The sequence below is a fragment of the Lichenostomus cassidix genome, chromosome 12 (genome assembly GCF_008360975.1).
Source record: "Lichenostomus cassidix isolate B80296 chromosome 12, HeHo_3.0, whole genome shotgun sequence".
Taxonomy (NCBI): Eukaryota; Metazoa; Chordata; class Aves; order Passeriformes; family Meliphagidae; genus Lichenostomus; species Lichenostomus cassidix.
The window spans coordinates 18196176-18210263 of record NC_139493.1 but is presented as its reverse complement, the minus strand read 5'-3'; the positions used below and the strand labels follow the sequence as shown (position 1 = coordinate 18210263).

At 44.3% G+C, this 14088-nt stretch overlaps 1 protein-coding gene across 1 annotated transcript in view; it reads right to left on the bottom strand.

The window, feature by feature from the left end:
• Positions 1 to 1915: 1915 nt before the first annotated feature.
• Positions 1916 to 14088, bottom strand: part of SYN2 (synapsin II) — a 162197-nt gene continuing 150024 nt past the window's right edge. The window contains exons 11-13 of the mRNA XM_085073065.1: positions 9420 to 9480; positions 5396 to 5672; positions 1916 to 2949 (exon numbers count right to left, since the gene is read on the bottom strand). Coding sequence (XP_084929191.1) covers positions 2814 to 2949; positions 5396 to 5672; positions 9420 to 9480 — 474 coding nt within the window. The 3' untranslated portion in view covers positions 1916 to 2813. The remainder of the gene's footprint in view (positions 2950 to 5395; positions 5673 to 9419; positions 9481 to 14088) is intronic.

Sequence of the window (14088 nt, the reverse complement as noted above, 5' to 3'; positions counted from 1 at the left end):
CATCCCTGCACACATCCCATGGGATAACTGCTGCTGATCCTGCTCACATCCCATGGGATAACTGCTGCTGATCCCATTCACACATCCCATGGGATAACTGCTGCTGATCCTGCTCACATCCCATGGGATAACTGCTGCTGATCCTGCTCACATCCCATGGGATAACTGCTGCTGATCCTGCTCACATCCCATGGGATAACTACCTGCTCAGACCTCACACACAAACTCAAACCCCAACCCCTCTGAGAAGCGAGACAAAAGGGACAATCAAAGCTCCTTTTTTTCCCCCTGCTGATATTTGGGAGGTGTGCTGGGATGGCTCAGAAATGCCTTAGCCAAGAGGCAGAGCCCGGGGAGAGGAGCGTGCAGCAGCTTGTGTGTGACACTCCTTGGCACGCTGCAGGGCTGGGGAGCGCTGGCACTGCGGGGAGGCAGCGTGTTCTGCACACTGCGTGGGAGGATGCACCAGGCAGCTCGGATTGCATCATCTCCCTCGCTTTTTTTTCTCCCCTTTCTTTCTTTTTTGTCTTCCAGATGGTAAAACAAAGGCTGTAGTGAAACCCGTTTTCTCCCAGGAAGAGGTGGGAGGGAATTTTATATGAGCGAGAAACTTTGCCTCGAGTGGAAATCTGGACTAATGAAGTACCTGTAATTCACATTGTACTAAATGTTGCTGAAGCCAGGCATGTACTAATCATGAGCAGTGCCAAACTATGCATAATTGCTATGCTTTCTCTGTAGCAGTAATTAATTTGCTGTAGCAACTTTGATTAATCTTTCTAATCTAAAAGTAAAGTGCTTCTCAGACATGAAAGGCTCTCCGAGTGCTCAGGGTTGTTGTTGCAGCCTCGTGGAGGGTGTTTCAATCCAGTGGGGGGCAGGAAGGGGACAAAGCTTAGAAAAATCAAAGTCTAGCTGATATTTATGAATTAATAACTAACGAAGAAGTTAGAGAATTCTGTTTTGCCTCAGAATTCATCAGCTAAGCTACAGGCTTCTGTCCACAGTGCATTCCTCCTGAAAGAAAAGAGAATTGCTTCAGTCAGAGAGCTTCTCCAAGGGCTGATCCGGAGATGAGGGGCTGAGATTGCCTCTCACACAGGACAGTGATTCAACATTTCAATTTTTTCCTGTTTTCTTCATTTGTGGCGCAAACTCACCCAGAAATCCATTTGAGTCTGAACCTGAAGCACTGCTCCAGGCAGGGCTGTGCAGCTCTGCTCCCAGGGCAGTCCCACAAGGACCAGTTGTGCTTCCCGGGGGACCTGGAGCTTCCCACTTTCCAGGAGAATGTGTGCTGAGATCCCTGAGGAGGCTGCTGACCCAGAGCTGTCAGTGCTCAGCTCTGACATCTCTGCACGGTAAAGTTTCCACATTCCCTGCCAGCCTGCCAGGCTCCTCACCCCCAGGAGCCCAAGGCTGCTGAAGGACTGGTGCCTTCAGAAGGTGCTGCTGACCTGCCCAGGCTCCATGGACCAGCACAGCTCCAAGAGCTGGAGTTTCTGAGGCTAACAGAGGTGTCTGCAAAGCCACCACAAATCCCAGAGGGTTTTCAGTGACCACAGTGTTGCTCTTTCTCTCCCTCAGCTCTGTTAATATTCCAGGTATTTTTTCTTGTTTTCTCTGTTAGCACCATTTCCTGGCAAGGATTAGTGCTGCATGTAATTCACGATAAGGGATTCAGAACAACACAAAAATCATTTGGAACTGGATAGTCCAGAGATTACTGGCAAACTTCAGCTGGATTCAGATAACTTCTGTTAAAAACTGCTGCTACTGCCTCAAAATCTGGGATCAATTCTGCTTGCACAAGTCAGAGAAATATTTTTTAAAGACATAACTCAGTAAAAAATGTAAATGTGATTCCCACAGTTTATAGGGCTTTTTTTCAAACAATGCTGATTCAACAAGGGAATTCATTGTGATAGTTTATTTTCTTACAGCTGTAGTTTGTGTCCAAATATTTTATAATCATAAAGCTCCCCTCTTGATATCAGTCAAAATAGACAATATATATTGATGTTGAAACAAGCTTTGTAGAAGACATATTTTTTTAAATCAGGCATGGGACTTTACATTTATTTGAAGGTGTTCACAAAAATAAGGGTAACATCATGCATATTCTTTGCAACTAAACCCAGTTATGGTTACAGTTTGGAAATAAATTATTTAAATAGACATATGGCGATACAGTAGTACATATACACTCTATTTATGACATTTAGTGTACTGATAACTCCCAGCAATACATAAGAAGTCTACAACCAGCTGATGGAAGGATTGGATAAGGAGGAAGAAACTGCTTCAATTTCTCACATTATTTCTGTGGCTTGACGAGAATGTCAGTGTGAACTGCCCCCTGATTTTGGGAGGCGAGAACAAGTCAAGACTATACTTCTGCAGTACAAAACATTTACACACAAAATACACATGCATTGCAATGCACTGGAAACGGGCAAAGCAAGGAGAAACCCATTCCTCAATGCTTTATTAACACAATTCTACAAAGGAGTCTCAAATAGGATTAGATACTTCAGTCACAGTAAGGCCACAAAATTACAATGGATAAGGACCTTAGAATTGGACATTCTGCGGGAGCAATGGAACCCTTCCTTCCTTACAGATGTTTATCCATGTTCCTGAACGGCACCTCACCAAAGTCCTCCTGCTATTTATTCTGTTTGTTTGTAGGTTTAACATATTGCTTGGTACAACAGTGAGCACAGTAGAGAAGGGTGCTGGCACAGGGAGAACAAAACCTATGGACATTCACGTTGGCGCTGTCAGACTATACCAGGGATGAAGCTGAGCAGCTAATCCGAAAACAGACTGGCAAAGGATTTCCTCAAGTTTCGGATGGTCTCGGCTTTCGCCTCGTCCTCGTTCACGGATGATCGGAAGAAGGAGGACTCGGTGAAGCTGAAGGCGTTTGTCAAGGACTGCGACTTGCTGCAAGACACAAACACAGCAGTTCTGCATGGTCACATCGTCCCCCAGCCACCACCCCCGGGCTCTTGGGTGAGGGGTGAGGAGAGGGGAATTGTCCCTCAGATGTGGCCAAAAATGGGTTTTCACCATTCCTGTGCCACACAGTTCTGTCCCACACAGCACATCCCTCCTGCACTCCAGCCTGGCACTAAAGCTGGATAATATTTCTTCTAAGGAACACACTGTTGTTTCATTTCCTTTCTACGGAGCTGAATTGGGTGATGTAAATCAGAGCTTGAGGAAAATGTGGGCCTGGCTACTGAATCCCAATCACAGCCCTACAGGGATGATTAATAACTGTGTTTTGGTAAGGCTGCAAACAGTTCTGCATGGAGAAAAATCAGGTGTTTTGACCAGAGCTGGGAGAATGAATCCTAAGGTTTCAATGTGCTCTCCCTCTGTCTATACGTACTGGACATTAGATCCTTAATGGAGGCTTAAAGACCTTTATAGCTTAAAAAAATACCTCAAGTCAGATATATTTTTTCTTGTCTATAGGCAGTGCCTGGCAAAACTACTTAGTGCTATCATGTAACTTCTGTGCAAGTTCCCAGAAGCATGAAAAACTCAAGGAGAACAAGAAGGAAAACAGCTGAAGTTTAAAACTTTAACTTGTGACTTGTCAGATAAAATAACATCTAAAAAATAGGTTTGAATTGAAATAGAGCACATTAATGAGTTACCAGCTTTTTACAAAGACATCCCTGCATTAGTGAAACGAGTTACCTGATTTCATTTTTATCTCAGTACAATAGATTGCAGTTTTGGCTCTAGTAAAACTGAAACACTTTTCTTATTCAGATTGTCTCAGACTCCTCATGGTTTGCAGCTTCTCTACTTCTAAACTAATAATGTACAGCAAACAGTGCTGCAGGCGCTTTAGGTTTTTCATAAATTATAGTTGTGCTAATGAGAATAGACTGATAAATGTTTGTTTGTACTCACTGAAAGAGGGAGGGTGGGAAGCAGCACTTGACTTGATTAGTAACACAATAAGCAGCCTAATTAAATATTTATTCACAGATTAATAACATGTACATACAGGTTAGGCAACAGCATGTGGGTGAATACAAAGCATACACATGCAAATAGAGTTAATCCTACAGGCAGGAGATCTGAGCCTTGCTGTGGACCTAAAACTGCTTCTGAAAGTTAGAAAAGCTGCTCTTATTATGGCTCACATCTTAAAAACTTTCATTTCTCCTTTGTTTTTTTTTTTATTTTCAATACAGACTCTTCCATTTGAAGAAGAGACAAATGAATCTGGATGTGAATAAAAAATTTAAAGGAGAAAGCTGGGAACCAGCATGTGGCAGAGTCCTGTAATTGCTCTTAGCTGCTTTTCTGCAGTGCCACAAGTTGCCAAGTTAAGTTTCAAACTAGAAACTGGTTTCCATCTTGCTTAAAACAAAATCCACCTCTCTATTTTCTGTGTGTATTTAAATGATGGATGAATCAATTTGAGGTTTAGGATTATAAAAGAGGACAAAGAAATACATTGTGCCAGGGAGGCAAGGGAAACATTGTCCTCTTTGCACACTGCCATCCAGCACATCTCTGGCACTGAGCTGGGCTCAGGGAGGACCCAGGGCTGTTTCCCCTCGTGCTAGCACAGGAGAGGTGGAACAAGGGGATCTGTGCTCCTTGGAGGAGACAAAGACTCCATGCAGGTCTTTGTACCCAGCAGACCAAGGAGATGTGTCTGAGGTTCTGCTGGCAGTGGCTGTGCCAGGGCTGCTGTGCTGGCAAACTGCAAACCACTGCTGCTGCCCTCCCTGGGGCTCCTGCTGGCTGGGTTGGAGCTGGGAGGGAGGACCCTTCCTCTATTCCATACTGGATACAGATAAATCTGTAAGGAATCTTCCACAAGTGCGACAAGCACTTTTTGTTTTGTGCAGCCTTCTCTGGGCAGGGCCTGAGCAAATCCCACTGCACTAAGGGCAGCACCAAGAACCAATTTGGCAGCCACTGTCCAGCATTATCCAGCCTGGATTGTTCTGAGATAGGGAAAATTCTGTTTTGGAAAGGGAATTTGTGTCTCAGTGACTGCGAGGTTAAAAGTTGAAGCAGATAAGACTTCCTCCTGGAGTGCAGGCTGACAGCACACCCAGCCGTGAGTCAGTGGCTCCAAAAGGAGGAAACAAAGGCAAGAAAGGTGCTGCTTTCCCAGACCTGGCTGGGGCAGAAACACAACTGGCAGATGGAATTTTGTGCCGTGCTTAGGATAGAACTAACCATAGTGCCTCACTTCACTCCATAAACAGAGATCAAGCTTTTGCAAATATTAAACTTATTTTAGGCTTATGTAAAATAGCATTAGACCTGAGCATTAGACCACCTCCCAAACGACATTTACACAAAACCAGTGCCACGAGGAGAGAAGAAGAAGGGATAAAGCGACTCTTACTTGAGCTGGGGATGCGGCTGAGGCTTCTGCTGGGGCTGCGGCGCTGGCTGGGGAGCAGCTGGCTGAGGAGCTGGCTGGGGCTGTGCCTGTGGCTCTGCTTCCTTTGATAACCTGGAGCTGGGAGGACCTTGAGCCTGGGGCCGTGGCTGCTGGGTGGTGGGTCCGGGTGGCCGCTGGGGCTGCGAGGCTGCGGGCTTTGCTGCCTGCCCCGCGGGGAACAGGCGCTGCAATGGCTCCTGGCTTTGGGATTGCATTCCTTGGGGTTGCACTGGGCCCCCTAGGTTCAGCACAAGAGAAACTTCATCACGTTATCGTTTCAAAGAGGCCTTATATATGAAAGACTTCATATCCAACACTTTAAAATAATCCTCCAACGTGAGTCATGCTACTTGCGAGGCAAAATTCTACTCATATGGACTGAGCCTGCCCGGGGGCAATAGCACTAGTCACACCTGGAACATTAGGAACTTGCTTGGAGCCCCCAGGAATCACCCTTAAAATTGCTAAAGAGCACCCCATTTACCCCAGGTACTGCCTTCAAAGCAAATCAATGGAGTTACACCCAGGATAGCTTTGTTCCGAGTCAAGGAGAGGCTGTGAGATAACTGAACACAGTAACAATATCTATTTCAGCAAGACATTCACTACTTTCTGTGGAGTTATTGCAGTTTTATTCCTCCAAAGTCTTACTATTATTTCTGTAATATTCCTCTAAGATTCACTCTTGTAGCAGTAAAACAACTTTATACTGAAATTTTCTGGCTAATTGAAAGTATTTCCATAACTTACTTAACCCCTTAGTGAGATATGTCAAGAACATCATAAGAAACGCAAGGAAATCATGACTAATCCTTCACCAAGATGATCTTTCACTGAGAAGGCACAACACTGGCAAACTACTGCGTGAAGTGTGAGAGACTACAATGTGCAGGAGAGGCTGAGGCTGTGAGATCCACAGCTGAAAGATGCTACAGCATCATCCAGAGGGGTTTTTTCTGCTTTCTGAATGACACAGGCCTGTGTCAGATATCAGGGCTTGCTGCCTGCAGCCCAGCTCCCAGCTCTGACTGGGCTTTTCTGGACTGGTGGTTGTTATAATTGAATTTTAACTCTTGCATGTCACAATGGTCTCAGGACATCTGACTTCAGGGGAGAAAGGATGGGAGGAAATTCTGAGTATTTGTTTGTATAATGCTTCACTCAGGGTAAGAGCTGTTGTAAATATCACAGAACACAACTGAGCCAGACATTCTGGATATCTGGGAATTTTTAGTCTTGCATAGATATTCAGTGCAAATAAAACACTTTATCTGCTCAGGTCTCTGAAAGAAACCCTTCATATCTGGATGTACTGCTGCATTCCATGATTTTTTTCATTTTTATGCTGTTCTAGTCAACTTTCCCCTCACTACACGAGGCTGCAGTGTGTGTGTGAGGACAGTGTGTGCTCAGTGAGTTTCAGCACAGTCGTAGCAGCGTGTTGTGGTGCAGAAAGATAAATAGCACGTACTGTGTGCTGAGGAATGTGCCTCCATTGTGTATTAATTTGAACCACTTTTGTAGGAAATATTTGAAGGTGATAACATGGTCTTGCAACATCTTAATAAGGAGCATTTTCTTATTAGTCTCCTTTCACTCAATATCGAAAACCAGAAAGGTTTCTTTCCCCCACTTGTACGTACAGGCTTGAATGCCAGAAACTTTACACTGAAGACAGATATAACTTTCTTTTATTGCACATTAAGCTGTACAAGATATTTCACATAAAAGATATACTGCTGTCACATTTCCAGCGTTTGCTCACTTTCTTGCAGCTGGGTTGTACAAAAGGCAACAATCATGAAAGAAACTTTTTACCAAAAATAACTCAACAGAACTGAACATTAAGCCTACACTGTAAAACATCTGTTCCCTGTTACCCACAATATTGCACCTAAGCATGCTGACATGCAGAGAGACATCTTGGCTTGTTTCTTGGCTGTGGGATGTAGGAACTGTGTGTGCCCTGCGGATCCTCCCCAGGGAGCAGGCTGCAGTCCCGCGGGGACACCCAGCTCTTCCGCGCACACAACGCACAGATGTCGTGTGAGAAGCACTTGTGAGCACTGGCACTACTCCATGCAAAAATATACCAACTGCTCGGAAGAAAAATCGCTCATCAGATTCAGTTCTCCACCCCAGGGCAGTGAGGTTTGGTCGCTTTTAGGGTGGCTGGAGGGAAGGATTTGTGAACCTGATTGCTACGTGGAATTTCCTTCATATAGAACAGAACAGCCAATGCCATCGTTGGAATGATCACTGACCCAGACAAATGCTGATCACTAAAGCAAAATATTCATGTAATTTACTGATAGGTAGTAAACAGTAGCACTTACCACAAACATTTAAATAGCGAATAATGCATACCTTAATTCTCATCTTACCAGCCAGCTTGTACAAATAAAAGAAACACTAAGAATGATGAGACTCACTGATAACTTTTTCCAGTGTTTGTAGGGAAAACAGAAGCAGAACATAAGGCTGTTTTCCCTTTAAACATAATTGTTTGCACTAAACTAATGGCCACTACTCATCTTTGTGCATATTCAAGATGAAAATTATAGTTTTGTGGCTCGCTTGCAACTAAGCTTTCTGGTATGCCAGCAGTGTGCAGCTCGTGATTCCAGGCTAGATTTCTCACAACAGATTAACTGCCTGCCCGTGGAGTTCTCACAACATTGCATTAGAAACTGCTCATGTAAAAATCACAAAGAATTTACCTACAGAAAACCTAGCAGTTGTCAGGCATCTCAAGGCCTTTTGCATGTTCGATGTCAAGCAGCTCTTATAAACCCTATTTATGTGGATAACGCCGGGACTGGATTTTCTTTACAGCTCTCTGGAGACTTCTAGGTGTAAAATAGGAGACCTGAGTTGGTAAAGAAAACCACTGACATTTCTGTCTTGCATCCTAACCCAGGATCCTCAGCTGGTTAAAGGTACCTTGGTCTGCCATCCCCTCACTCCTGAGGGTTTGAAATGAAATGAGCTCTTACAGGAAGTTTAACAGTCCTTGAGGTACTTCTCACCAAATAACCTGGGATTTAAATCTCAGGTAAGTATAAGATTTTTTGAAAGTATTTGCATTAGTTTTCATTAAAAATCTCCATAGATTACTAATTCAGAATGACAACAAAAGGTACTACTTAATTGAAATAGGATACATTAAATACTCACACTTTCACTGAGATATTGCACATAGGTGGCCCATTTACATAGCTTTGTAGCTAATAATTTAATGCAGAATTACTAAAAATATGAATACCAGTATGTAAAATAGAAGATATTTTAAATATTCCTTGGGAAGATCTGTATTTTATGGAGTCACTGAAACAGCAGACTTCCCCTCGCGTGTAAGTAAAACTCAACGGTTAATAAACTTTATAAAATTATAAATCAAAAGCCTCACTAGCAAATCCTACTCTAGACTTTGAAAAATATCTCTGGATCACCTAGCTATCGCTCATGCACACGCACAGAAAAATAAAGGCTATGAGTACAGTGTGCACACTCACAGAGTAAGCAAAGGGCTTTGCACCTCGGGGGGATTTACTCAACGATATCGAATACTCCAAAAATACTGTCTACCCATCCAAAATGTACAGTGGCACTGGGCTCTAGAGAGGCACATTCTCCGTACACTGTTGACAGCAGCCCTGCATCACAAGTTTTACAGAGGAAGGTTGGAAAGCTTTACACGCACAGACAGGAACAAGGAAACAACCAGACGGGAGATTGACACTGCATAGAAAAAACACAGTCCAGGTCAGCACTGAAACAATGGCAAAGTGAACAGAACCGGCATGGTTGCTTTTAGGATTGTTTGTTTCTTTTCTTTGCTTTTCTTTCAATTTGGTTGGTTTTTTTTTTTCAATATTTTCATTTTTGCTTTAACCCTTGCTTTTGGTGTCAATTAGCTAAGTAGCCTGGACTTGTTTTGGTCCTACTGCAACGCCATTACAGTCGAGAATGTACTGTAAACAACCTTGAGGTGGTGGTCGCTGAGGTGGGACTTTGTTTGGCTCTGGCTCCTTTAGTGATCCACTCTGGAAAATACATTTGAAAACAGAAGAGAAAAGAAAAATCAAATTAGAGTAGCTCGGTTCCAATTTTCCACTAATTTGTCTTTATTTTCATTAGAAAACTCTTTACTGGTGGGGCTGAACATATACTTTAAATTTATTCCAGATACCATTTTTTAATTTAGTTGCTGTCTGATTTGATATATGAAAACTGGGCTAGTCCAAAGCTGAGCTCTTATAAAAATTGTTTTCCCTTTGCTGCATGTGAGCAGGAGGCAGGGAGTGCCTTCCCAACCCTTACCTCCATTTGGGTAAGGACTTTATCCTCAGTTCCCAGCACCAGGAACCATTTTTTTTTAATCTCATTACTCCTTCTCTCTCTCTCTCTCTCTCTTTTTTTTTTTCTTTCTTTCTTTTTTTTTTTTTTAAGGACTGACTGAATAGGAAATGGATTTCAGCAGATACCTTTGTGTAATTTAAGAAATAATTTATTTTTAACTATGTTCTCTTGTATCCAGAAGCATTTGCACTGCAGGAGTTTTGCCAGTGATAGTTTCACTTTGATTTGCTGGCTGTAAGTGGGGAGGGAGATGGGCTGCTCCAGCTTCACTGTTTTGCTAAGCAAAATGAAAGAAGAAAGCAAAAACCACAGACAAATAATAAAAATAATTGACATTACTTCATGCTTCTCCATCTGACATGTTATTAGAAACACATGTAATAGTTCACTTTTCAAAACAGGAGGTTTATTTGGCAGTATCCTTTTCACATGGATGCTTGTGAAAGGAAAAGATGGGCCTGAACCACAACCTTGGAGCAGAACACCCTCTGGGAACAGGAGTGTTTAAATCCAAACCTTGTCTTAGGCCCATCTTTAATAATTTGAAACATAAAAGACGTTAAATCATTGGACAAAATAGCCTGGAATTTTTTTTAAGGATTCAGAAATCCAATTGCCATCTGTCAAGAGGGGGAAAAAATCCCAGAATTTATTAAAGAGCAAATGCAAAATCAATTAAACATGTTCCTTGCAGAGCTTACTGGGTTTTTTTCCTGATAGATTTGTATTTGATCTCACTGCTGGTGCTTTATTTCCAGAATAAATCTTGCTCCCAGTGCTGTGAATTGCTGCCCAGCCATGCAGCTGGCAGAGCTCTAAATGCACAACTCTGCAGTGCATGCAGCTGCTGCAAGTCCCTTTGCCTGCTTTAGCTGCATAAATAAAAGGGCACAGGGCAGGTCTCAAACTCTCTTTATTTAGCATTACCAACCTGCAGGAGACCCAGTGAGGAGTGAAAATGATGCCCACAAACTCTGATTTGTGAATTACCTGACCCAGCTACACAGCTCCTGGTGAGCATCACCAAAAGGAGGAGGAGATGGAGAAAACGAGAAACTCTCATAAGGAGAGACAAAGCCACCAGAAAATGTCCCCAGAAAGTGCTTTAGAGCAGGTTAAAGTCCTTTCTGTTTCGTTTCCCTCCTTGTGTGATTTGCAGAGCCACTCTCGGGGGCTGCTCTGCTCCCCTGGGCACGCTGAGCACCTGAAGGGTTTGTGGATTATCTGTGGATAAAGTGCTCCCTGCAACATCTGCCTTTGCACCACGAGCTCCCTGCAGCCCAAGGCAAGCAGTCCAGGGTGCAAACTCGCAAAGCTGCCCTGGAGGAGGCAACTCCTTCCTTCCTGTGCCTGGCTGGGGTGCTCCTGGCAGCTCCTGTCCCTGCAGTGCCCCTGGGACAGGCAGGATGCTCCTGGTAGCTCCTGTCCCTGCTGTGCCCCTGGGACAGGCAGGATGCTCCTGGTAGCTCCTGTCCCTGCAGTGCCCCTGGGACAGGCAGGATGCTCCTGGCAGCTCCTGTCCCTGCAGTGCCCCTGGGACAGGCAGGATGCTCCGGGAGGAGAACACCAGCACTGGGGATACAGAACACCCACAGGTTCCTTCTGGAGGCCCAAAGACACCACGTGGCTTTGTTAGGAAGCACAGACAAGGTTTTATAATTGCAATTACCACGATTAGCATGTGACAGGCTCCCTACCCTGAGCGAGGGCCACAGCCCAACGCGGGGCTCCCTGCAGTGGCCAGCAGGATATCAGTGCTATTGTCTCTCTGCTAAAACCAAAGACACCTAGGGAAAACTCATGTTTCATTTAGAAGCTGGAAACACAGGCTGGCAGTTGAAACTCCCATCCCTTTTAATGGCAGAACAACACCTGCAGGGCTCTGTGTGCCCTGTGCCCCGGGGCTAGAGCAAAGCTGCCAGTTGTTCTGCACTGGGACCTCTCAGCTTTATCACACCATGAGCTGACTTGACATGACAGCAGCAGCCTTGCGCAACCTGCAGATCTCTCATCTCCCAAAGAAACCATTTTATCCCCAATGAGGCTTTCAATAAACACAGTAGGAGCTCACTAATCCTTCCCTCAGCTCTGCTGAGAGTTTGGAGCCTTTGTGCATTTTCTGTTGAAGGTGTATTTCCCCCTCTCCAGTCACTGACTGCAGCTGTCCTGATTTTACCACCCACACATCCTTTTTTTTTTCTTTTTTTTTCACCAGCTATCACCTGGTGCTTCCAGGAACCTCACCCACACTCCAGGCCAATCACATGGGTATATTACTTTGGCTAATTAGCCAACCCACCCAGGCTGACCCAAAAAGTCTAATTAGCATCGCATTCCTAGTTGAGAAATCTTACTCATGGTTTTTCAGTGGTCTGGAGTAATCCAACCCTTTTCAAGAGCCTTTCTTTCAGACACTCAGAAACCTTGATACTTGATATTAAAGAGCCTTTGAACCAGCCTTGCCTGCTGCCCTGAGCCAAGACCTTTAATAAAACCCAGGCTCCTTCTGAAACACCAGAATGAGTGTTTCAGAGCTGGCAAATTGGCTGCAGACTGTTCTTCTCACCTCTGCAGGGTGGTGCCAATGGGAGAGCTGCTCACTCTGAGAGCAGAGCTGCTGGGCCAGACCTGTCCTGCAGAGTGTTCACCCCTTGTGCTCATTTGCTGTTTCCCTTTGCTGCCCAGCCTAGAAGTTCACCCTCCTACCACCTTCTCTCAGCACAAACATGTTTTCCAGCACTGCAGCTCTGAGCTACACACATTGCTGGGCTGCAGGGATGGAGGATTAAATGCAGGTTTTATCCTGGAGAATGGCCCTGCACAGCCCCTCCTTGGGATGCTGAGGAATAAAGAGCAGGATCTTTAAAAGGAGTGTGTTTGGGATGGTTTGGGATCACCTGAGTGAGGTGTGGTGACTCTAGAGGTGCCAGTAGGATCTCCTTTGGTTCTCATTTGGTGGAACACAACTTTCCCATCCCATCCCATCCCATCCCATCCCATCCCATCCCATCCCATCCCATCCCATCCCATCCCATCCCCATTCCCATTCCATCCCATCCCCATTCCCATTCCCAAGGAGAAGGAGTTGCTGATGCTGACAGGAACATCACACAGGAGCTCTGCTGTTCCAAGGGGTTTGCTGTTTATAAAACCACCCTACCAAAATCCAGCCCCACTAGGGGAAACCTCCAAGCCACATGAATGCTGCAAATACACTCCAGAGATTTCTCAGCTCTGGGGAGAACAAGTGAGGATTTGGCTGCAGAATGACCTTTAGGACTATTTGCTAATTACAGCCAGAGCACGAATCCCACTGTTTATCTAGAAGATAAATGTCTCTAGATGTCTCTGGAGCACTTCCTTCCTTTCCACACCTGCCTGAAACACTCTCCTTAGAATTTTAGGGGTAGAACTGGTGAAAAACATGTTTATTCTTCAAAGCAAGTTGTATTAGAATTTGATCAGGGCTTTACTGCTTTTTCTACCTTAACATAAATGCAGATTGGATTCATATACACTTGAATTTTGAACAGTCTGAAGAATGTTGAAATGGGTGGGAGCAAAAGCAGCAACTTGGCAGGGAAATAGCCCTTGGGCAAAAGAGATGCTAAACAGAGTCCCAGCAAAAATTGATTTTGATTTGGCTGAGGTTGAAGACTTTGTGAACTGCAGTTGGAGCACGTAGAGTTGTTTTTGGGTCTCATTTGGTTTTCTTTGTAATGCAAGGACAGGAGCTTTTCATAGGTATTTCAATATTTGAGGGCAAGGCCATGTTTTTCAGGTCAAGAAGGAGAGGGATGAATTGAGAGCTGCCAAAATATGAGCTGAGTTAGAGTGCATAAAGGAGCAGGAATAAATAGTAAAACACTTCAGGAACAGGAGAACTAAGAAAAGCTGTGATTGCAAAGGAGAGAGGTAATTGAGATGGTTTAAGTAGAGAGTAAATAGTAAATGAGTGTTTGAAGTGTCATAGATTGTGATAAACACAGGAGAGAGGGCAAGATGGCAGGTGGGATAAAAGCTAAAAATGAGATGCAGGTAAAAAGAGAACATTCTTCATCTCAGAAATGAAAACCAGCTGAATCATGAGATGCAGGATTTCCTAGCAGGTCTCTCTAAGAACTGGGAATGGCCAAGTGCCACTGGAGAAGTTAAGCATTAATGCTGCAGGAATTACATTGTGGGTGAGGAGACAGGCAGTCATTGAAGACAAAGCTTCTGGGAAGGATATCAGTGGGATGTAGGACTGGAGGAGATTGTTAATTAATGAAGTTGGCACAAAAAAGTAGGTG